General features: G+C 45.4%; 1 protein-coding gene across 1 annotated transcript; it reads left to right on the plus strand.

Annotated features, from left to right (window-relative positions):
• Positions 1-229: 229 nt before the first annotated feature.
• Positions 230-25,163, plus strand: esyt3 (extended synaptotagmin-like protein 3; the record flags this gene model as incomplete). The annotated part of the gene is made up of 23 exons (XM_080730069.1): positions 230-631; positions 1,830-1,871; positions 3,197-3,331; positions 3,624-3,700; positions 4,044-4,110; positions 4,363-4,452; positions 4,551-4,606; positions 5,197-5,317; positions 5,622-5,798; positions 7,937-8,019; positions 8,383-8,431; positions 8,562-8,651; positions 10,760-10,822; positions 10,927-10,986; positions 13,430-13,498; positions 13,632-13,718; positions 14,042-14,191; positions 14,704-15,086; positions 15,201-15,299; positions 15,529-15,660; positions 16,424-16,529; positions 24,088-24,137; positions 25,124-25,163. 23 exons carry the CDS (start codon positions 230-232, stop codon positions 25,161-25,163), a joined length of 2,628 nt encoding a protein of 875 aa, XP_080586195.1.
• Between the last annotated feature and the right edge of the window lie 869 nt (positions 25,164-26,032).

Below are 26,032 nucleotides of genomic sequence, written 5' to 3' on the forward strand. Positions count from 1 at the left end.
CTGGCTTTCTGCTGCTGCATTCCCCCAACAACACGGAAGTCTCTGAAATCCAGCAGTGACGATGGGTTAACTTCTATAATTCGGATCAATAGTTTGTAAACGCCGTGCGAGAAAAGAGATGATATATTGCGCCGTGTGCCTATAATAAAGCCAAGGGCAAGAGATACATTTGAATCAAAGCGACTGTGAGTGAGGCGCAGGCTAGAGATATAAACATCTCTAGTCTGGAATGCGAAGGCGCGACGTATCTTTAGCGGCCGCGGAGCGCACTGGACTTCACCAGAGTTCTGACCCGCAGTCATCGTCATCCACCGGACAAATGCATCCAAGCGGCCCGGACCCGGCTGGGCTCGGGGTGGGATCCAAGTTGACCCCGGCCGCGGTCAATCAGATCCTCATGGAAAGCCTCCTGTACGTTGGGAACGCGGTGCTGGTGTTTTATCCCGTGTATCTGACGGGGTACCTGGGGCTCAGCGTCAGCTGGGTTCTGCTGTGCATGATGATGATCACCTGGTGGAAGAAGAACCGCCAGTGGAAGGACGTCCGGATCGGAACCGCCATAGACTTCGTGGATAAGGAAACGCACGTTATCCACAAGGAGCTGAAGAAAACGTTGAATATGGCAACATGGGTATGTAGGGCAATTTAGCTTTTAAAATGCATTGGGAAAACGATACTGAAAACATGCCACCGAGACCGTCGGCTAAATATTACACAATTCATATTCAGAGAAAGACAGACAGACTACATAATCTGTAGTTTCCCATATATTGTCATTGGACTGTGGCTGGTGCGTGCTAACTTTGCGGGTTTGTTTTGTACACACTCACACACTTAAACCACACCTAGCCTATTTTGTGATTCATATCATGAGAAAAGAGAGGGACTAGATTTTTGTAATTGGAAGCACATATGATTCACAGTTGCATGTTTGAGAGGGCACCTCTCCCATCTCTGGTGTGTCCACTGTGTGAGAGAAAGAGAAGGCAAAAAATGCAAATTGACTAAAATGTCTTGTTACCTATTTTAGGCCTACTATATGTCTATTTCTATGTCTTGTAGTCTGGCAAAGCCAGATAATTATCTACATTTAGACTATGTGTAGCTCTGGTCCATAGTAGAATGGAGCTATTAATAGGCTACATGGCGTTTTTAAGTGTATAAGGCTATGCATAAGGTACCATTAAGAAATAACACTATTATTTACAAAATACACCAAACCTTAATATGATAAAGGAGTCAGTGTAGAACATATTCTACACTTATTACTCTCCCTTTCCTCTCTAACATCAAAGCCACATTTCTATATAAAACACAAATGCATCAGATGCTGCATACTTGGTAAATGATAGGACAATTTGTGTTGCAGTCCACATCTTTAAAACTCCAGAGAAGCCTAGGTAAGCCCTGAATAACAATTACTGTTATAAGTCTCTATTTGGCACACATTTTTTGACCTTTCACATTTCTGAAATTGATTTATTTTATTTCATTTTCATTTGGTACCATTTATACCCATCTTTCCATTTCCATTCATGGTGAATTATTTCACTACATAACCATTGCTCTATGATTTTATGTAATTTACCCTTTGTATAGGCCTAATGGATGTGATGTGAGGTAATTAATTTAAAACGAATCCACTCACCGTCATCATAATTATCACTATCATCATCACAATGATGCATGTCACCGTGCATGTCATAGTAACCTCACGGTCAGCTGGACCGTATAAATCATTACCTGGAAAAATAAATCCCTCTCTTACAAAGTATACTGTAGGTACAGTATGTACAGTATTATGATCTGTCTCTTCCTGCTTGTCACAGGTCCACTTTCCTGATGTTGAGAAAGTCCAGTGGGTCAACAAGGTACAGTAAAACATTAAGCTGACCCACCTCATTGCTCTTACGACTTTCGCTCTTTCGGTGTATGCAGAATATTTACCTGTCTTAGTCATCATAATTCATAACTCACGTGCACAATAGTTGAAAATGCACGTTAGACTCGATTTAAAATATGTTTCCTCTTTGTTGGAATGGAAGGATTAGCCAGGCTCAGTTGTTGAAAGGACTCTCGACAACCGCAGAGGAAACTGTAGTGTAGTCCTACTATCCATTATATCTGTAATGTTTACACAAATTGCAAATATTCTCTAGCATCAATGTTTCACGTTTGTACTATCTATTAAGCTGTACGATTTGTTATACAGAATAGTTAATTGACTGCCAATTATTTTAGAACGGTCATGTGAAAGTGTTAGTGTTTTTTTCCCGTGGCTTATGGCATACATGACACAATTTCAACTTAAACCGTCTATACTTACTAAACTTGACCAGGGTAGTCTCTGTACTAGGTCCGCTCATTCTCCCCTCTACTAGACTCTAGTGTAGCATCTACCTTACACCAAATGGCTTAGCTAAAAATAGCCGATGTTCAAGTTCACAATGCGTCGCAATGTGACATTGTGAGCTTGTAGATCTGCTATTTTTGTCGATTGGGCTCTATCATAACTAACATGGTGGATTGTCCTTAGGCTAGTGCGGTTATTTCTTTAGCTTCAAAGTTGGTATTGTTTTATTGGATTGTGTTTACACAACGTCCTGAGACCAACCAAACCGCTGTTTTGACCTCACAGGCACCCTTACTTGTCAAACAGACGAGAAGATCCTCTGCTCCTCACCTCCCTTTCTAGGCTCTCCTCTCCCTGCTCTGGTGCAGAGCAGAAGCCGTTTGACAAGTAAGCGTGCCTGTGAGATCAAAACAGCGGTTTGGTTGGTCTCAGGACGTTGTGTAAACACGATCCAATTAAAAAATACTAACTTTGAAGCTAAAGAAATAACCGCACTAGCCTAAGGACAATCCACTGTGTTAGTTATGAGAGAGCCCGCGAAATCTAGCAACAGGGGCAGCCGAAATCTAGCAACAGGGGCAGCTATGAAAAAAATCGACTAAAGCATGTATGAAGGGGTGTGATAAAAGGCAGATTTAAACCCTATATGTGTTTTGGTCTGAATGACTCCTTTAAGCCTGATTTATATTTAGTTGTGAGTGTGACAATGTGAGCTTGTAGATTGGCTATTAGCGTTGCGCAACACAATGAGCAACCATGCATAACTCAAGCATTACAATGACCAGGATGTAACGCAGGTATTGAGGGTGTAGGACATGCTGTGTTTTGATACTGTGTTGCCAGGTGGTGGAGCAGGCTTGGCCCTTCTTTGGAATGTTCATGGAGAAGCTCCTTAAAGAAAAGATCCAGCCGGCCATCAGACTATCCAGCCCCCATCTGAAAACATTCACCTTCACCAAGGTTCACCTTGGACACATTGTGAGTTGGCGTCTCGATTAGCTTTCTTGCGATATGCGTTTGTCATCTCTGTACATCTAAATGTGTTTGTTAGTTTGTGTTTATGTACTGTATACCTAGCAGTCATGCCGCAGTTAAAAAACATTCCAACATCCAATCTAACAGGAAAATAATGAGAAGGAAGTATTGGTAGGATTAAGTCCTTGGTCAGCAGCATTGCATGTGGCTGAAGTGGTTTTGCATGACACCATCTCTGTGGAACAACCAAGTAGTTTTATAATATCCTATTTAAAAGATGTCGTACCAATTTCAGCCTCTCAAAATAACTGGGATGCAAGTGTTCACGCATGAAGTGGACAAACGAGAGGTGATTCTGGACATGAATATATGGTGAGTAACATGTTACTACTAGCCTAGTTCCAGACCCTGAATCGCTAGCCACACCCCTTTAAAATGTCAATTCAGGCTGAGTGTCAGGCTACGTTACTACTGCATTAAAGGTAATATCTGCCGGTGGACACAAAGTGTCGTAATAATGTCACTGCCGTCATCAATTTCATCAGTTGATGTCATCAGTGTCAAATTCATCAATACTTCCAGTTCCAGTTACAAAATGAAATACAGTATTTATCTGTAGATTCTGGCTATGACTACTACTGTTACATGTGTATTTTCATTTATTGTACAGTCATATGATTTATTCTTATAAACAATTACTGTATTTTCTTTTCAGTTATGATGGTGATGTAGACATCGACACAGAAGTGAAGTCAATCACAGCTGGGGTCAAAGGACTTCGGGTGGGCGTCTTCATTTTTCTGTCTGTTAGCAACTGAGTTGCTTTAGTTATGGATATAAGCTACTGTTTCACAGTCAAGGATGTAAACGCTACTGTTTTCAGTTAGTGCTTTACACTTGCATGAATATGAACTTGATAAAAAAGCGATGTTAATATTTTTACTATTTGTACAATGTAAAATAAGATATGATGATGATGATGTTGTAATTTAAGAGGAATCGAGTTAAAATACTAAACTTCTGAATGCTTACAGTTTCAAGGGATGCTGAGGGTCATTCTGGAGCCTCTCATCGGTCAAGCCCCAATAGTGGGAGGAGTCACATTCTTTTTCATTCGTCGTCCAGTGAGTTTGCATGGATTGTATTCCCAATCATTCACTGTCTTTAAAAATGGTACTGCATTAATTTAGCTGAATTAAAAGGTGAACAAATTATTTTTCAGACCTTGCAGATCAACTGGACGGGCATGACCAACCTCCTAGACACTCCCATGTTCAGGTTTTCTACCATTTAAACCCTTATTATGTCATGTGGTTGGTGTCACTGTAAAAATGTGATAAAGAGAATGTGCGGTTTCTAAATCGTCATTGTAGGTTAAAAATCTAATCACATGGATATGGAGATCCACATGGGTACTTTGTCAGTTGTCCATTATACAGTATAATTATACATTTGTGCAAGGTTTCACACCGATCATAACCCCAGTGACTCCATTTAATTGTATTTACCACTGTGCCACCCGAGCGCAATTCATTATTTTACTTTTATTCAAGTATTTTTACTTGTAAAAGAGTTTCTTTGTTGATTTCTATACTGAGCTATTGCTACTTTTATTTATGTAAAACAAATTGAGTACTTCTTCCACCACGGCAAAAGTCGTTTGTGATTAGCTCTGGACACTCGGGCAGACCCGGCAGACCCACCAGACCAACCCTCTTTTACAGTTATGGAGGTGGCTAGACATCCTGCAGAGCCACGCTGTAAAAACACTGAAAAGCATGTTTTGCCTGTATAGGATCATGTTGGCCTCATGGTCTCTAGCTTCTGCTATTAATGACCTTTTTTTTACCCCATCTGTCCCCTGCCAGTTCACTCTCTGAAAGCTCCATCATGGACATCATTGCATCTATGATGGTGCTGCCCAACCGCATGTGTATCCCCCTCATAGACCAGGTCAAAGTGGACCAGATGAGGTTCCCCTTGCCTCGTGTAAGTAACACAACCCAACTGCTGCCTAAAGGAAACTTAGGCAAATGGAGACATTTTGTGTCTGTGTTCTAACAAAGACTTTGCCTGTATGAGATTATTGTTTGTGTTTTTGAGAGGTGCTAACTGCTCCAACATGTCCAAGTGTTTTTCCATTGTATCATGTGATGTCATCAGTATTTGATGGATGCATGTTAATTTTGATTAATGTCCTGTACTTTCAAGGTTCAAGGTTGTGCTTTATTGTTAAATCTCGTGTACACGTACATACGAGTAAAAGGTATTTTTGTTTGCCTCTGTTCCCCAGGGAGTGGTGAGGGTCCATCTGCTGGAGGCCAGAGACTTGGTGGCCAAGGATACCTACATGATGGGCTTGGTGAAGGGAAAGTCTGATCCATATGCAATCGTCACATGCGGCAACACACAGTTCAAAAGCAAGACGGTCAAAGAGAACCTGAACCCACACTGGAATGAAGTGTACGAGGTATATTGTCAAAGGAACAATCCTACTCTGGGGGCGGGACATAAGTACAAACAGATGCAATGCAATTGGCACAGCATCCAGTCGAGGCTGAGCTGATGAGAATCAAGTTTTATTTGTTGAATCCAACAGCCTCTAAAACAAGTACGTTTTCTCTTTAAACTGTCCTGTCCCCAAAGCCCGACCCTGAGTTTACTCTCTGTCTTCTTTATACCTTTCTCTCCCAAGCCAGGCTCAGGGGTCCCATGACAAAGAAACGATAAGGGTCACATGACTCAATAACAACAATAACAACCTCTCTTTGGTGGAGCAAGATGGGGTAGAATTAATGATTGAGTCTGATTCAATCAATTACAGTTCTTTGACAATTATCTTGATCAAAGGCTTCTCAGCTGAAGACAGGCCTTTAAGGCAAGGTGTTTACTCACACCCTAAGTAGAAGGTTTTCATGCAACCAGTCAGGGCTGTAAAGAGTTACCACAGGACAGCATAACAAATGGCAGTATGAAAATGGCATCATGGAAAGGGCAGCTTAAAAGTAAATGAAATAAATAATACATATTAGTAATTTCCTACTACACTGCATTTCTATCTAGGCTTTATCCAAAGCACTTTACAAAGTGTTAACACACTTCTTTGTTCACATTCACACACACATTTACTCAATATACGAAATTAAGGTTTCAGTCAGCGTCTTGCTCAAGGACACTTTGACAAGAAAGAACCAGGATCTTTCTAGCTCCCAAACAGCCCTCCTGAGCCATCGGCACTGTATGCTGTCATTCTAAACATCCTTAGTATCATCATCATTGATCCGGCTGCTTGGCTTTACAATATGTGATCTGTCAAATTAAAATCCCATAACCCACATTTTGTAGTTTGCAAATGCTGAGGTATGTGAGGAACAGACGAGAGTCTGATTCTGGACAATCCTATCCACCACCAATCTATAGTGGCGTTTTTCCATAAAGCCTCTTAATGCGCATTAAAGCTATACTGTGTAAGTTGCTCAACTAGTGGTCAGTAGCTCTATAGCAAACCTTGGTCGCGTCCGCGTCTTTTGGCCGTTTTTCGCCGCGGACACCCCCGCGTCTGCCTCCACCTCGCCGAGATCTATCTTTAGAGGGGTCCCTGATTCCTGTGCGTTCAGGCATTCCGGAGAAACCGACTCCTTCACCCATGCTTCACCGTTCACCCGAGTATAGAGACACACGGGAGACTACAAATATGGCCGCCCTAGCGACCCCACTTCAAGATGCGCTGTGATTGGCCGCAGTGTATAACCCTCGCTGTGATTGGCCGGTAGTGTATGATGACGTCATTTTGCCGCGAAATTCTCCCCCCCTCACGGCTCATAGAAAACATATAAAGAGAAGGCTTTTGAAGCAGAAAATAACGGAGTGGGTGTTCTAAAACTTTAGCGATTTAACAGTTAGGACAATTTTAAGATTTGTTTTATAAAAAAAGTTACATGGTATAACTTTAAGCCTTTTGCGCTTAAATCTTTTTATGGAAACACTTCAAAATTCGAATAAACTTTCATTATCCGCAAAAGCTTTTATCCGCTTGGAGGAGGTGGATTTTGAGGCTTTATCAAATAAACTAAATGCGCATTTGTGAATGGAAACGGGTCAGACAATAAATGCGAATAAATTATGACGTTCTGGTTCCATATCGTCCTCCAACTTAATACTTTCCCCTGCCGCTTAACGTCCATTGTATTAAACCGGTTGTTTGTTACACACAGAGTGTGTTCATCTCCCAGAGTCAATCCATCCGTGGCTAACCCTTCCTCATCACACGGTGTTGCGTGCCAAAAGTGTCCGATCTACAAGCTCACAGCAGCTCGCATCCGCGTCTCCGCACCGCGTTGTGAGCTTGCAGATCGGCCACCTTCCAGAGGACGCTGAAACTTGCAGGATGAGTGTGCACTGTGCAGCGATCGAGTCACAGCAGTCAGACGTGCAGTGCTCACGTCTCGGTTTGGTCTGAAAATATCAGCCCGATCAACTCATGTGACCGTCGCTAATTCGAATGACACCCGCAAATGGAAACAGGCTTTGTCTGTGCGAATTTCTGATAATTCGCTTCCTATTTTCGAATACGTTTATGGAATCATGGCTTATGTACTGTATGTCTAGTTTGTGGTCCATGAAGCCCCAGGCCAGGTGCTGGAGATGGAGCTGTTTGACGAGGACACAGACAGAGACGACTTTCTTGGGAGGTAAAGGAAACCTCCTAATGTGTACATGGGTGCAAGCACCCAATTATAGGCATAATTGTGTTTGTTGCAGTCTTAATTTAAGATGTTACATGCATTATGTGAATCTGTCTTAATTGTCCTTATATAGTAAACCCCTCCTTGTATTTGGTTTTGATTGATTGATTGAATACTTTATTAGAAGTTTGAATAGGAAAAGGTACAGGACAGTACTGTTCACTGATACAAGGTCAACTAAAAGGATAAAGACCACAAGAAAGCTTTTAGGCAGGTTTAAATTGTGGTCCCTTTTTTCTCAATTCATACAAAAATACATTCAATGGTAATAACAGTTCACTTTTCATTATGAATGGGCTCATTCAACAGGTATCACCTGGACACTGGAGAAATCAAGCGAGAAAAAGAAATTGACAAGGTGAAGACCTTATTTTGTATACATTTGTAAAAAGAAAAAAACAATGTATCCTCTATCTGAACTTTTAAAATAACGACCAGAACACTATTGGCTCTCTGTAGTATATCATAAATGGATATTCCTTCTACAGTGGGTCTGCCTGGAAGGGGTCCAGAATGGCGAGGTCCATCTGAAACTTCAATGGCTCTCCCTACACTCAGACCAAAGCCTGTTGTACGAGGTAATGTCATTTTCCCCCCTGATTATCTTATCAAACTTAGCATTCACACCATTATGGCTTTCTGTTAAATGTAAGCTGCTATTCAAACTTATTCTAGTTATGAACACGCCCGTTTTGGCTGTCGGGAGGATCAGAACTATTCCCAGTGGCCTGCCTCCTTATTGGCCGGCCTGACTGCCAATCAAAGAGAAAAAATGAAAAGAAAAGGTGGAGCTGAAAGGGAGAGAGAAAGAAAGAAAAAAGGCCAGTGAGGAGGAGGTGGCAAAATGTTACAAGCAGTCTTAGTAACAATGATGATGCTGCAACGCGTACGTTGTTAATAAACTCTGGTTCTCAAGTTTCTTTACATACATGTGGATTGAGGCAGTTATCCCCAAGGGAGCTTGAGGAGGCTAGATACATTCATTGATATTATTAGGATAAGAACACACTTTGTTCCATTTTGTACCCTCACAATAACATGAACACAAATCCAGCAATTGCTTTATACAGTAGCTCTTAGCTGCAACAATAACAACCTTGGCACTACTGGTTGTCAAAAAAGCTTTATATATCCATTGTATATTGGGGTCATAGCACTTGCCTACACTCAATGACCAAACATGTAATAGATAGCATTTTTTATGTATTTTCTTTTTGTTTTTATATATATATATTTTTTATTTTTATTTTTTTTAATTTGTTTTACTGAATAGGTGCGTGCGTGGTCTACCTACATTTTTCTTAGATTACTATTTCTATGCATTCGATTTATTCACGTTGATGTATTGATGTATTACCTTGTATTGATGTTGATGTATTGATGTATTACCTTGCTTATTGTAAATAGCTCTGGATTTAGAGCATCTGCCAAATGCCTAAATTGTAAATTGTGTGTGTGGCCAGCCCAGTAGACATTGTAAAATTGAGTACGTTTTACAATATTTGGCCATGTTTCCTATGCAAAGGTGGATTTAAAACCAACACTGAGGCTTAAGCGGGAGAGCCCAGTGCTAGCTCAGAGGAACTGGCAGGTACAGAGAGAAGACAACAATAGGACAAGTCATTGGATTGTATAAGATTGAGTAATGTATGATTAGAGAACAAAAGCACTGGAATGGAGGACTGTGTGTGGGGCAGTCATGGTGGTTATTGTGTTTTTCATCACGGTGGTTGTTGTGTTTCGTCATGGTGGATGTTGTGTTTAATAGTGTTGTTGTGTGACTGTCGAACAATATGGAATAACAAGGCTTCGCTCGCGCACACCATCAAATGTAGCCTGGGTGGGTGAATATGACTTCCGGCCTGATTTTAGATCCCACTCTGCCACTCTGGCCCTGGTTATTATGAGTCCTCGATCTCCGCTCTGAGGCAAGAAAAAGCTAGGGATCTGACTAGTCTGTGAATGGCGTTAGTAGTAGTACCTCTAGTTTGAGCAAGACCTGTTAATTGAACGTGTAACCTATGTAACCTCATTAAGATTATGCGTAAAGCTAACCTTATTCCTAACCCTAACCTCAGTAAAATTATGCCTAAAGATAAACTTTTTCCTAAATTCCTAACCTTAACCTCAGTAAATGATGCCCTACCATCAGTAAAATGATGCCTAAACCTAACCTTATCTTCAGAAAAATGATGCCTAAACCTAACCTTGTTCCTAACCTCGGTAGAATTATGCCTAAACTGTTTAGGCGTAATTTTACTGAGGTTAGGAATAAGGTTATGTTTGGTAAACATAAACATAACCTTATTCCTAACCTTAGTAAAATGATGCCTAAACCTAACCTTATTCCTAAATGTAACCTCTCAGTAAAAGTAGCGTTAACGAGAACATAAATTGTAACAAAAAGTAGCGTTGGCCCTTGGAAAATCATTTATCCACAGTGAGATTCAAACCTGAAGTCTATGGACTGGGAGTCTAATGATCAACACAACACGCCATTGCACCAGTTATTGAAGTAAGGTTGTGGGAGTTACTTGAGCGTGACAGCACTCAGTTTATCTGTCTGGGAAGTGGGAAGTGGCACGAGACTAGCGGTACTAATACAACTCACGACTAGAGGAGGACACATTTGACACTTGGCTGGATATTCAAATCATGTATACCTGTTTCCTAAACACTCTTCTAGACTACCGATGGCTTAGCCTGTGCTATGCTGGCAGTGTATCTGGACAATGCTTCAAACATTCCAGTAAGTGTGACTTTCAAGACCTTATTGCTGTAAATAGAGACGTGTTATTGTCCATTCACTGTTTGTGTGATTACTGCTAATAATATGCTTTTATTTATGTCTAGAAAGACGACAGTGAGTTCTGCCACAACGACAAGCATGGGAAACATTCAAAGGAAGGCAGGGTAAGACTTTGGTCCACCAGTTTGTTATATGTTGGGGAGTTTGCACACTCCCCCTCATGCACACACTCACACATACACAAGAGGTGACATGTGCATTGTACAGTACAGGCTACCATAATCTAGTACTGTTTGGTGGCAAGCTTTAGTTTAGCTTGCAGGGCCAATACTACTACTACTTCATTCAGCAGATGTTTGTGCCTTGCTCGGTTAAACAAGGTTTTAAGAAGTGAAAGTGTTCACACTACATTTGTGTCAAAGTTTGGACTTTGCATATTTTGTCACAGTTTATTTCTCACACAGCACATGTGGTATTATGTATTGTTAGCTATGGCAGTGGTTCTCAACCTGTGGGTCGGGACCCCCAGAGGGGTCCCCAAATTATTTTTGGGGGGTCCCCAGATGATTAACTTAATGTGCAACATTGTTTTCTCTCTCAACAGTAAACAAACCAACATAAAGTGAAAGTGCATAGTGACAAGTGTCAATTTAAGGACTTTTTAATACCTCTAAAATGACAAATTAAACATTGGCCAAAATGTCAAATATTTGAGGCAGAAATTGTGAAAATAGCAGATCTACATGAGCATGTAGATCTGCTATTTTCACAATCTGTTATTTTCTGCTATTTTCACAATAGAACCGTGTTATACAAAATGTAATGCCTCAACTCGTAGTGCTTGTCAGGGTGGGGGGTCCCCAGTTAAAAGTTTTAACATGATTATTTTGGGGGTCGCAGCCTGAAAAGGTTGAGCTATGGTTTGGTTAGATGAGTTCTGACACTTGAGTGTCAGTTGATCACAGAAAATATCCGAGGGTTAGGGTTAGGGTTAGGGCTCTCAAGGGGAAAATGTAACTTAATACCTACTCTATGTACAAATCTCTCTTTGGCTGCTTCAGATAAACTTGTATGCAGCTGGTATTTCCTGTTTGTTTGGTGAATGCCTCTCATCAATTGTGGGTGTGTTGTTACTTCTGATGTTTGTGTTGCTTTCCTTTACCTGGTATTCATTCAGGGTTAGAGTTTCACAGCACATAGAAATATGCAGAACATAAAATTCAGAAAGCCCCAAAAGACATGAAATGAAATGTCTTTCGGGCAGTCCGCTGATTTATATACTGTATCTGGAACGTAGACCGCGACACCATTCAAAGTAATAGGACGACAGATACTGTAGATAGAACATGGCAGCCATTGAGTTCAATGGAGAAGTAGCGCCATGTTATATTCGGTTCCTCAAGCTATATAGAATCTCTATTCCATTTAATCCCTATTCCTAATTAATATAAAGAAAACATATTTTCTTATCTGAAGACCTGGGTATCTATCCTGACATGAACTGTTTGTCCCACTTTCCCTCTGCTGGCCAATCGTTGCAAATGCAACGATGAGATCTAAAGTGTAACAAAACACACAGTAGCATTCGATCCTGATGTCTAAACGGTATTTCCTCTTAATAATGCTGATGTTTTATTAAACATGCAGAGAGAATTATGTTTATTTTGAGTACCAGACAAGAGCATAACATACTCTATCTATGCATATTTTACATTTTTACTTTACATTACACGTGCAGGGAGGAAGTGGTCACAGTTCTCAGTTTTAGTCCAAATGCACTGTATTTCTTCTAGCACATAAGACAGCCTGTCTGATCTAAGAACAGTACTGTACAGTTAAGACACAAATTCTACTAAAAGGATTTAAACCAAAGAAAGCACAATGGCTTGTTTTCTTTGGGATCCTTTTATACTCAATTCATAGTCACACCCCACTTCATGGCAAGATCCCAGTGTATTCATGGTGTGGTGATTGTGGGTGTGATGGTTTTATCTACAAAACTGTAATCAATTCGTATGGCACTAAATATTATACCATCTACCAGTTTTTACAGAGAGGGCTATGTTTTTCTTTTGTCTTTTTAATAAAGTCAAGTTAAAGCAGTCAGTGTGCATCTCCTTGCCAACCCTGACATGTGTTTTGCATGTGCCCGCCAGGGGTTCTGGTGTGTGTTAGGAGTGGAATGTAGCCTCCATACAAAATAAAAGGGAATTGCATTCCTGTAGGGGAATTGCGTTCGTGTTGTAGGCAAACTCCCAACATTCCAGCATGTTAGGCGTTGGTGGTTCCTTGTGCAAGTACCTGGAAGCAAGAAGGCTGCATCATAGCAGCAAATGGATGTTTTTGAATGATACTAATAATTTGGACCTTTGTAATTTTCCTAAAATTGGAAGTCAAATGTAAATATTGTACTTTACATATTTGAATAGTACAGAAATGGTTATGGTACCAGAATATTGCACTCTGATATTCATCAGTATTTGTATTAATTAATTATATTCATCCAGATTGTCTGTGTCAAATTCTGACTACAGTTTTTTTCCTATGTAGAAAGATATCTGTTTTAAAATGCAAATCAATCAAATCTTGTTTGGATTACATTTTCAGCTAAGGAGGCATGCTAATCCTAACTCGTATGTGGAATTCTCCATCGATGAACAAGTCCAAAAAAGCAAGGTACCCATCTCTCTCTACATAAATACAATTGAGACATTTTAGCCGATGCACTTATCCAGAGTGACAGTATGAATATATAGCATTAGCTTGTTGGAGTGCAACCTAGTTAATAAACCATCTCTTCTCCTCACAGGTTGCATATGCATCTAAAGACCCAGTGTGGGAAGAGGGCTTCACCTTCTTTGTGCACAGCATGAAGAACCAACAGCTCAGTGTTAAGGTCTGCTACTGATGCATGACTCATGAAAATGTCTCTTCCAGATGAATTGTCAGACCCCTATGTGACCTACTTATCCCCAAATGGGTCTAAGGTTTCTGCTTGCTATGTAGTCATCGTCAATATATGAAACCAACATTGCCATAGGTCATGGTGATGTCTAAGGTTGGATAGAAAAGAGAACATTCTTCCATTCATTCTCTTGATAATGAATCATTCTCTTCATGCATGCATACATACAGTACATATACATACTGTACCATTCATTCACTATTTCAGTCAAGAGTTTCGTTTTGTGCATCCTTTGCCATGTGCTCTGGCCCCAGGTCAAGGAACACGAGAAGAAGACAGTGCTGGGAACTCTCCACTTGTCCCTGGACCGTCTCCTCAAAGCTTCGGACATGGTGCTGGATCAGCGCTTCATGCTAGAACGCTCTGGGGCAAGCAGTGAGATCAAGATGAAGGCCACTCTCAGGGTGAACACACTTGCATATAAATGATAGGCCTATACTGTATATTTCTATACTCCATGTATAGACAGACAAAATGACATACACGAGACAAACCAAGCACATCATGGTCACAACATAAACATGCACCTCAGTTTGTAATGTTTGGGAGGTTCTGTTGGCACCTATCACAATGTTCAACATTACCCCTATATGTGTGATACTGTAAATGTTTCATTCACAGCCATCGGCAGATAAACAGTGTTTCTCGTAATTTATCTCCAGGTCGCGGCGATTGTCCTTGTTCACTGTTTATGGCAAAGTATAAAATAAATAGACAATATGGGCACGCCAGGCCAATGCCTGTCCACAAAATGAAAAAAGAGGGGTGGATCTTATTTGTCAACGTGGGCTGTATCGTACATACTGTAATAATTAACTGAAATGCACATCAAACAGGTGATTGTGTCTTTTTAGCCCTACAACCCTATTGTCCCTATTCTGGACTGATGGTAGCCATGTCCTCAATCCCAACCTAGATTCTAACCCTTGAGAAGCCTCCACCCAAGATCATCCTAGATCCTCCTCCACCAGCAAAGTCACCCGTGGCGCAGGACCACCCAGACGCCAACACCTCCCCAACTACTACTCCTCCCCTGTCTTCTCCCTCCTCTCCTGCTCCTTCCACCTCTGCCGTTCCTGCCCAAGCGTCTCTGTCTCCATCTCCGATGGCCGATTCCACCAACGGCTTTCACAACGACTATGTTTCCCGTCGCCATGACTCCTTGTCCGTGGCTTCCAACGGGCATCGGACCGCTCCAGCCACACCGCGCATGAGGCGGTATGACTCCCACAGCCTGCTGTCGGAGAACTCCATCGCTTCATCCCGTTTGGACCTGTCGGAAGGACACCCCTATCCAGAGTGAGTTTGCTGCCCGGTTAAATATGAGGCCTTTCAGCTTTGTACGATCTGAGAGGATTCCCTTTCTCCTTTTGTTAGTTTTTTTGAAAAATAAATTTGTTTTGAAAATTGTAGGGCCATCATGAACCATCAAGGGTCATTTGGAGAGATCCAGATGACCGTACGCTACGCTGTCCTGAGGAAGAAGCTCATCGTCTTGGTCAACTCCTGCAGGTAATCCATAAAACTACAGACACTCATCCGTTGTGTATATTTGTCCACATCGATACTAGTACTGATCTGGATGCATTCTCGTGCACTCATCGCACATATTTAACTTCTACAATGACAGAATACATCAGAACTTATAGGCATTCATAAAAATGATATACTTAAACTTCCGCAATACATTTAAGGCAGCAGGGGCCCATCCATATAATTAGACCCAATCTTGTTCCTACAGAAATCTCTTTCCCTGGACTGAAAATGGCACAGATTCTTACGTCCGTCTCTACCTGCTCCCCGACCAGTCCTGGAGACACCGCATGAAGACCCAGGTCAAGAGGAGGACAGTCAATCCAGTCTTCAATGAAAAGTAAGTCCTTACATGCTGCACACTATTTGTTCATGTATAACTTTACCTGAGACAAACTCAAGACTACTGAAGACATAATGGGAATTTAATATGTATTTCTTTAAATAATACTTCTTATTTCTTTAACTATAACAAAAAAAAACATTGCATGGATGCGCCTGCGACGTATCCTCAGTGATGTAGCCCAAGCTCATCTGGGTTTCGGGTCTTGCAACATCATACCCCTCACTTGGGTGACGCAGCCGGGGTTGATCAAGTCCCGACTTACGTCCCAGTAGCTACCCATGATCAGTCCCATTAGGGAAAGACAGGACCATTCACTCCACCGCTCCGGAACTACACTGCCGAGACTGGGAGGTGAAATCTGGCGCATGGAAGGACTAGGCTCTGTGAATTGACTCCTGTCTGGGCCCCTCCTACGTCTCACGGGTCCACTCCTGCTCTCACCAGGTCCAGGACCTGTGCGTTGCACCAGACTCGAGCCCCAGACATTTCACTCAGGAGTGGTGGATTCTTGAGCCGCAATGGTACTGCATGCTCCACCTAGGCAACGGTGCTGCTGCAGGCTCCGCTTGTGAACTAACATGTCTGAAAGCAACTTTTAGGTTTTCAAGTTTTATATCCTTTTCTTCATTCCCCAAACTGTTGATTGAGTCCTTTAATTCTATCCCCAAACTGTTAATTGCGTAGTTGTGCTGGATGCTGAGGAGGTGAGGGTTTTGCATTTCATTTTTTTTTTTTTTTCAAACCCCTTTTCCCACAGGTTTGAATTTGATGTGTCGCTTCAAGAAGCTGCCACCAGAAAGTTGGACGTGTCAGTGAAAAACAACAGGATGTTATACACACGAGAGAGGAAGGAGATTGGCATGGTAAGCAGTGGTAACAGTTAAAGTTCTCTTGTGTGTATTTTTGAGCGGTGGTCACAACGCTCCTATACGTGGCCGTGTGTGTGGGTCTGTCTGTCTGTCTGTCTGTCTGTCTCCGTGTCTGTCTGTCTGTCTGTCTGTAGCCTGCAGTAACCTTTTCTGACCACACATGTTAAGGGAGGGGCGCTGTTGCACACACACACACACACACACACACACACACACACACACACACACACACACACACAAACACACACCACCGCTCAGTTCACACGAGTGTGATTTTTATGTTCATGTTGGAGAATCAGTTGCAGGATCCTGTGTTTAGACCTAGAAATGTTTATTTAGTATTGGTATAATGGAAATCAATTTGAAAACACAAGTGTTTCGAACGAAACACCTGTGTGTCCCCTATAAAACCTGTGGCATCCCATAATACTGTCTCTTGAAAGCATCTGCTCCGAAAAATCGAACAGAGGGCAGAGACTCGGAGGGAGTACCTCCTTCCAGACCTAAATAAACAGGTGTTTCGTTCGAAACACTTGTGTTTATTTTCGGTCTTCCAGTTCGGTACTCCCTCCTTTGGGTACGTCAACTCCCGTAAGCGACGTCGGCCAACGTCTACTCACCATACACATGAACGGCAAAGGAGACGTCTTCCAGACACACCTTCGCCCACAAGGTCCCCCCCTGAGACCACCGGAATCAGTCGGGGGCAGTGAGTAGGAAAGAAAAGGAAGAGGAGCGCGCCAGAAAGCACAAGGGCAGTCCAAGCGCTCCAGACGAGGAGGAAGACACAAGGGTCCTCCTCATTCTGCAGAAGAGTCAGCAGCCACCTGGAGGACTGAATGCGCTAACGAGCGCGGAGCCACGTCCAACTGGTAATGAGCTGCAAAGGTGGACGGCGAAGTCCAGTTCGCCGCCAAACAAACCTCCTGAATGGTGGTCCCTTGCCAGAGACCCCAAGAGGAAGACATCCCCCTAGTGGAATGAGCTGTGAAACCCACAGGTCTAGCCACATTCGCACTATCATACGCCAACCTAATGGCGTCGACAATCCACCCCGAAAGGGTTGCTTTAGCAATCTCCATCTTCGCGGTGGACTTGCCGTGAGGAACAAACAGGCTGCGCGACTTCCTGCGCGCCTGAGTCCTCTCACAATAAATCTTCAGTGCCCTCACAGGGCAAAGAAGATTAAGGCGCCTGTCCTCCTCCGTACCAAAGGGAGGAGGATGAAAGGCCAAAAGCCGCACCGGAACATGCTGCACCACCTTATTCTTCGGAATGAAGTGAAGGTGAGGTTTAAGTAGCACCTGCCGGCCGTCCGGAGAGAACCTCATGCAATCCTCTGACACTGAGAGGGCATGTAGGTCACTAACCCTCTTGGCCGTGGTTAAGGCCAGAAGGAGAGCAGTCTTGTAGCTAAGGAGCTTCAGAGAGATGCTCTCCAGAGGCTCAAACGGAGGTTGCCTCAATCCCCGTAAGACCACCTCCAAGTCCCAGGCGGGGGCCAGGGGTCTCGCCGTCAGGGAGTCCCGCCTAACCGCTGCCATAAACTGTACCACCCACGGGTGTTTGGACAATTGGTCGCCATCAAGGCTCTGGTGACAGGCCCTAATGGCTGCAAGGTAACCTCTCACCGTAGAGGCCTTACAGTTCCTATCCACCCGATCTTGTAGGAACTCCAGAATGATCGGAATTGAGGAGAACACCGGGTTCACCGAAGGGTGTTTAACCCATAGAGTATATATAAAATAGAGAGCGGACGAGCCCCGCCCCCACTATCATTTCAATGCAAGTGCTCAGTGGCGTTTTGAAGCAACGGCTACGTGCTAGCATGTAGCTAATCCAGGTGCATTCTGGGGGAAATTGGAACCAGCGTGGTTCCAAAATGACGTCACGCTGCTCTCCTCTCCTGTCTGGAGTGGAGGGGGCGGGGCCAAAATGCGCGTTTAGGCTGCAGTTCCAACTTTGGCCACCATCGGGGTTGCTTCAAATCTAGCCCTGGGTTCTGGGGGCTTGGTTTAACCCGACACCACTCCTCAAAGGCTTCCAACTTGCCCTGATACACCTTACGTGTAGAAGGAGCCCTGGACCTCTGCATCGTATCAACGACTGAAGGGTCCAGGCCGGCTGCGATCAGCCTTTCCCTCTCACGGGCCAGACCCACAGGTCTAACCTCTGAGGGTCCGGGTGGAAGATCTCGCGATCCGCTTGACTCAGCAGATCCCGTATCTGGGGCAATTGCCAAGGATCCCTGTACAGGAGCGGAGCTATCAGTGAGCTCCAAGTCCCCGTCCTCGGTGCTATTAAAAGCAGTTCGTGACTGTAACAACGAACCCTCTCGAGGGTCGGAGTAATGAGGTCCATCGGTGGGAAGGCGTACAGCAGGCCCTGGGGCCAATCGTGCGCCATAGCGTCTATCCCCAAGGGTGCAGGCCCCCTCAGGGAGAAGAACAGTGAGCACTTCGCGTCCTCGCGAGAGGCGAACAAATCCACCACCGGATGACCATACTTGGTCCAGATCTGAAACGCTACCGACTGGTTCAGGGACCAGTCCTCGTCGCGAACCCTCCTCCTGGACAGCAGGTCCGCCCCGCTGTTCAGAAGACCAGGGACGTAGGAGGCCTTGACCGACTGTAGGTGCACCGAGCACCAAAGGGCCACTTTGCGAGCCAGCACGTCCAGGGCTCGCCGCCGCCCCCCCTGTTTGTTCACATAACACATTGTTACGGTATTGTCCGTCCTGATGAGGACGTGACAGTTCCGAATGAAGGGCTCGAACTCCTGGAGCGCCAGGAACACCGCCATCAATTCCAAGTAATTGATGTGCTTGTTCATTAAGTCGGGGCCCCAAGGTCCCCTCGCCGTACGTCCTTCCAGGGTTGCACCCCAACCCGAAAGACTGGCGTCCGTGGTGACTACCTTCCTGTGAATCACCGCCCCTAGCCTGGCGCCGCTTCGAAGGAAGCCGGGAACCAGCCAAGGGCTCAGGGCCGTCCGTGCTCGCTCGGAGACCCGGACCAGAGTGCCGCCCTGGCAAGAGGGGATGTTCAGAGAGAGCATCCATTTCTGGAAAGGCCTCAAGTGAAACCTTCCCAGACTCACAAGATCCACGGCCGAAGCCATCAGGCCCGCAAGACGCTGCACCAACTTGAAGGAGACCTCCTCCTCGGAAAGGAAGTTGCTGGCATGGGACAAGAACTTGTCCACCCTCTGCTGAGAGAGGCGGGCGACCATCTCCCGGGAGTCCCACTCTGCACCCAGGAAGGTGGTCCGCTGAGATGGGTTCAGCACACTTTTTTCGTAATTGACTGCGAACCCCAAGGACTCGAGGTGCGCTATCACCACCCGGGTGTGTAGCGCCACCTCCTGGCTCGAACTTGCGCTTATTAGCCAATCGTCGATGTAGTTTGAGATCCTTATCCCCTGCCGCCTGAGAGGTTCTATAGCTGCCTTCGTAACCATCACGAAAACGCGTGGACTGAGAGACAGGCCAAAGGGGAGGACTGCGTACTCGTAGACCCTCCCCTGGAAAGCGAACCTCAGAAACTTCCTGTGAGGAGGATAGATCGACACGTGCGTGTAAGCATCCTTCAGATCTATTGAGGTGAACCAATCGTTTTCTCTCACGGTTCGAAGCAGGCTGGCAACGGTCAACATCCTGAACTTGAAGGTCATCAAGTACTGGTTGAGACCGCGGAGGTCCAATATGGGCCGCAGCCCTCCCGTCTTCTTGGGAACCAGGAAGTAGTTGGAGTAGAACCCTAAATGGAGCTGACTCCACGGGACCTCCCGTACAGACCCCTTCAAGAGAAGGGCCTGTATCTCTTCCTCCAGAATGCGGGCGTTCTCGCCCTCGGCCCTGGTGAAGCTCACCGTGGGGGAAAGCGGGGGCGACATCTTGAACTGTATTCTGTAGCCCCTTGTAATAGTGCGATAAATCCAATGGTTTGGATTGCACCTCCTCCACTGATCTGCACAAGGTGCCAGCGGAGCGTAAAGATGTGTCGGCAGCACCTGCCGAGATATCGGCCGCGACACTGTAGGCCGTCCGCTGTGGCCAGAGGAAGCTGCCGCCGACCTGGCCACGTGGTGCACCGCAGGCAAAGCAGGAATCCACCTGTGATCCACTTTCTTTACCTTCGCCCGACTCGGGCCTACAGAAAGCGTTTCCACCACCTGAGGGGAAGCGCGCTTTACCCTTAGCCTTCCTGGAAAGGTCCCGGAAGGACTCATGGTTTTTAGCATTAGCAGGTTGTTCCTGGGCTGCCGCAGTGGGCAGTTTACCAAAACCTTGTGAGGAGTGGAATGTGAGCTGGGTGTGAGTGGCTCTAGCAGAAAAGGAACTGGAGCCTGAATAGGCCGAGAAACCAAACCCTTGTACAGACTGTGTGAGTGCGGAACTAGCTGAGGCAGCGAAGGTGCCTGAGGAGGCTGAGCACATACAACTTTCTTTACAGCAGAAGATGCACAGGGAAGAAAGACACAGTTTGTATCGAACACACAATTCTTTACTGGTATTTTCGATTGGCAAGGCACGAAATTTACAGCAGTGAGAATTTTTGCAGCACACAACACGGGCGGGTTCACAACACAAACACACTGCACACAAGAACCCGCCCTTAAGTGAGGGGCAAGAGGCCCCTGGGGAGGCCGTGCCTCCCTGGGCAAACAGTCATTTACGCAGCTGCCTTCCGCGTCCCCTCGCGGAGCGGGGCTGGGAACGCTGCTGATGACGGTCTTCCTTGGGCCTGGAAGGAGGAGGGGGCCCATGGGTCCGGGCTCGAGACCCCCCTCTGGAGGAAGACCTGGAGCTTGATCCCGAAGCCCTGTCCCTGTAGTCGTTCCTCAGGACGACCCTCACCATAGAACGCGGGGTACGCTGCCTGGTGGTCGACCGCTGAGACGACTGGGCAGCAGGTGTCGGCGGTACAGTCTCAACCACCAACTCCCTGGTCTCCCTCCTGGCAGCCGCCCGCGCCTGGAAGAGAGCGAGCCCGCCCGCCATGATCTCTGTTCCCGAAGAGGGCAGGTTGCGGAGCTCTTTTTTGTCCGCTTCATCCTTCTTCCAGTCAATGGGCTCCAGCCAGCGGGTGGACTCCATCTGCATACACTGGTCCATGGAACGCCCCACCCAAGCCATGGCATGGAAATTGAGCTCGATCATGAGGTCCAGTGAGGCCTTGATCTCAGCCGCCACATCGAGGGGAGGGTCAGAGGCCGGTGGGTTCTGGAGGAGCTTCACATAGGCCGCCAACAGGCCCGCGGCATTGAGAGCCCTCACAGCATGTCCATCAGCTCTGTAAGCCTCCTGGGTGGCCTTGGACATGAACCTTTCCCACTTGTCCTCTAGAAGCGGGTGGACACCCGACAGTGAGTAGGGACTCGGCTGACCAGGTTTATCATGGAGGAACCGGGCCTGGAGCATGGAGGCCAAGGCAGGGCTGATGTGCGGGCATCTAGGAACGCCCATCTCCTGCGCCCCCTCGAACTCCGTGGGGAAGTCCAGTTTTTCAGGATCCTTGTGAGTGGCCCAAGTCTCCTGGAAAACCTGCTGTAGGCCAGTGATGGCCGGCAGGCAAGCCATGACAGGCGGCAGGGGTGGAGCACGGTCCACACCCAGCCGCAGTTGGCGAGAAGTTGCAGGCTGCTGCCGTACAGGGACGGTGAGGTTCTGCAAGCGAGCGGCCCTGGACAGACCAGGGGTCCATGGGAAGGGGAGGGCTGGCGCCAGCGGCGCCACTTGAAGCTGCTACGGTGCCGGAAGGAGGGAGCTGAGACGCGGACAGGGCCGCCGCCTGTGTCAGACTCGAACTGCCGGCAGCAGAGGGGGCCTGTGACTCCGGCAAGGCGGAGGGAACAGGCTCGGTGCCACCAGGAGCTGGGGAAGCAGCAATGCCTGCTTGAGTCCCAGCCTGAGCGGTGGTAGGGGAAACAGAAGCTGCTTGGCTCGGGGCGGCAGCGAGGCCTGCCGGAACCCTGGCCACAGCAGAGATGGAGAGAGGCGAGTCATTAATATCAGGGTGGAGATGGATCACAGGGGACCCTTCTTCCATCAGGACCACGTCCTCATCAGGCTGCTGGGTGGGGGAAAAGTCCCCCTCTTCCCCAAAAGCCTCTTCCTCGCTGTCGTGACGGTCGAGGGCAGAGAAGGAGAATTCAGATGAAAAGCTGTCAGCCCTGGAGTGGGCTGGAGAAGCACCACCGTCGGCCGGAGGAGCAGTGCCGTCAGCCGGAGCGCCGCCGGCTGGAGAAGTGCCGCCATCGGCCGGAACGGAGGCGCCGCCGCCTGGAGGAGCGCTGCCAGCCACCGGAGGGTCACCGCCGCACCGGCCTACAGGGAGGCCCGGGGACACAGCAGAGGCGAGGCCGGAGAGAAGAGAGATCGTGTCCAGGCGGAGCCGACGCGCACCTAGAGGTAGGTCACGACACTCCAAACACACAGGAGGATCCTCCTCTAAGGCATCCAAGGCGTGACGCCAGCCCATGCAGGCGATGCACGCACCATGGAGATCGTCCGGGGCTACCAGCAACCTACAGGCCAGGTTGGCACAACGGCCGTAGGAGCGTGAGGACGTCATGTCCACACAAAAACACTTTAGCGTCGATAGAAGATTCGAGAGTCTAAAGCAGAAAAGCGTGTATTAGCGTGAGCACAGGCAAGGCCAGTAGCAAACCGCAAACGCCAACAATAACAAAGCTAGCAGAATACAACGAAGCCGGTAGCTAGGAGCTAACACTAGGCTATCGTGAAGCTAACAACAAGGAAAAAACAGCTGAGCGCTGCGTTAGCACAAACAACGAAGCCGGTAGCTAAGAGCTAACACTAGGCTATCGTGAAGCTAACAACAAGGAAAAAACAGCTGAGCGCTGCGTTAGCACAAACAACGAAGCCGGTAGCTAAGAGCTAACACTAGGCTATCGTGAAGCTAACAACAAGGAAAAAACAGCTGAGCGCTGCGTTAGCAAAAACAACGAAGCCGGTAGCTAAGAGCTAACACTAGGCAAAGTAACATGAAGCTAACAACAAAGGGAAACAGCGGTGCTGTGAAACTTTACGTTGAACATTGAAGAGAAGAATAGTCCCGAGACCGGTGGACTGGTCCTAAGCTGTCGCTCTCGGTTATCCTCGAGACGATTATATCTTCTAGAATAGGTTGAAATATAGTTACAAATTACGTAGGTCAGGAGCTGTGAGATTCCGTTCGCGCTGTACCATTTGAGGAGCAGATAGCGAAAAGAGACAGTATTATGGGATGCCACAGGTTTTATAGGGGACTGACCCAGTACCGTAAAACTTGAGTGACAAGCCCTCCGGCCAATCAGGGATCGCCCTGCGGGAGTTAACGTGAGTACGTTCTGTTGTGAGGCTGACGCAATAGCGCCACCCAAAGGAGGGAGTACCGAACTGGAAGACCGAAAATAAACAATCTGTTATTGCACTCTTCATGAGACCAAAAAGTAATGCATATTCCCCCTGGGGAGCATGCTTTTTTTTTTCTTATATCATTATTTATTATTATTATTATTATTATAGCAGATTTCCTTCTATCCACAGGTACTGCTAGATCTTTCCCAGCTGGATCTGGAGAAAGGCTTCACACAATGGTAAGGAGACGGTTCTAATTTCTCCAGATTCTTTAGAATCTGGAGAATCTAGATTTAGCCAGATTCAGTGAATGTAGCTCCTGGTATGGAGTTCTGCACCACAATTAGAGAGTAATATGTCATGACTTGGTGGGTGAGGTGACAGATCTCCAGTTTCTATTTTGTTGTCTGCACTGTTTTGTTGGTAGGCTTACTCACATCGGTGTTGTTACATGTTTCCATAGCAACCACTGCAGATAGGTCAACAATGTATGAATACACAAATCCAATCTGATCCACTTGCAAATAACAGAGTGGACAGTCAGTCCTAAAGATTGTATTTGAGAAACAAACTGGATTTGCCTGCTGTCTGAATAAAGCCTAAATGTGTTAATGTATACCAGATGATCAAGGTTTACAGCATCATGATACATAATTAGGATAGTTTGGTAATTTGTTATTGGCAGAAGTCATACTAAATTGACTTTTCAAATTGACTTTTCAAATACTGTACTTCATTTCATCTTCCCTACAGTATAGATAGACCCTACCCACCTGGAACTCCATGGAGGTTTTCAGGATCCTAAAATTAGATCCTAAGAAATATTTGTCAGTACAACAATGAATGAAAAACAGAAAAGGCAGACACTTGTGTTACGTTGTTTAACTACTTATGCCCTATTAAATATATACGGTATATATGTGTGTGTGTGTGTGTGTGTGTGTGTGTGTTTTTAAAAGCTCTATTTTGATCTATGCCTTATGCCTAAACTTCTTTGCCTTTCTTTTACTATTTTGAAAAACATTTTAAATACTTTAAATGCTGATCTACATCTGCACGTTGTGAGCTTGCAGATCAGCTATTTGAAATATTTAAAAAAAAAAATCAAAATAGTAAAAAAAGGCAAAGAAGTTTAGGCATAAGGCATGGATCAAAATAGAGCCCTTCATCTGTAATGACATGTCCAAAATGGCGACAAAAAAATTCACTTCTTTCTCTTCTAAAGGTATGAGCTCACACTACCAGAGCTGAAGAAGTCAAAGTAGAGGAAGGAACGGCTGCCGGCAGCATTCCTGCTCTCAGCTTTATAAAGGATTTGCTTCTCAACGGAGCAAAATGCAAGCCAATGGGTTTGTCCAAAAGTAATACTAATACACTGAACAAATACACTGGTGTCATTTTTGTTGAGCTTCACTTTTTGAAAGGGTCATTAGACACATTGTACACATTGTCTTGATTGTCACGAGTTTATTTACTGTAGGCTATTTTGTATGTTTTGTACAACCACTCAAAACCAGAATGCTTGTGCGTTCTGAGTTATGAGAGATCTTGTTTTCTTGCTTTTAAACACAATCACTGTCCTCACTTCTACACATTAAAAAATCCAATCAAAGTTAGACTAACACAGGATTCTACTGTGTACCACAGTGCCAACACCTTCAGAAGGAAGTTGACAATACCCCATATTGCTAATAATCATAGAAAAAAATAATTTGATGTTTGCACAAAAAAAAAAAGAAAGAAAGAACAAAATGTCTGTTACAGTATGACATGGTCTTATTTATTATTTTTAGAGATTGTTTTGGGATCTTTTTTGTCCCCGCCAGGCCGGCGGTCGAATGCTGGAGACGTTGTTTTTGCCCTTGTTCTGTCTGTCTATCTTTATGTCCAGATTTTTCCATTCCAATTGGCTATGACTGACTTTCGAAGTTTGCGGGCCCTGGATAGACAAAGACAACCTGACCTGGCAGAGACCTAGCCTCGTAAACCGCCTCCTCCTGCAGCAACATTCTACTAGAAATCGAATCAGAATTTCAGGAAGAGGCTGGTCTACGAGGCTAGCAGAGACCTGCACTCTGATGAGTGCACATTTCTGTTTTTTTGGGGGGGTTACATTTTATTTTTGTTATTTTTT

The sequence above is a fragment of the Nannobrachium achirus genome (assembly GCF_963921795.1).
Source record: "Nannobrachium achirus genome assembly, chromosome: 1".
In the NCBI taxonomy this organism is placed as follows: domain Eukaryota; kingdom Metazoa; phylum Chordata; class Actinopteri; order Myctophiformes; family Myctophidae; genus Nannobrachium; species Nannobrachium achirus.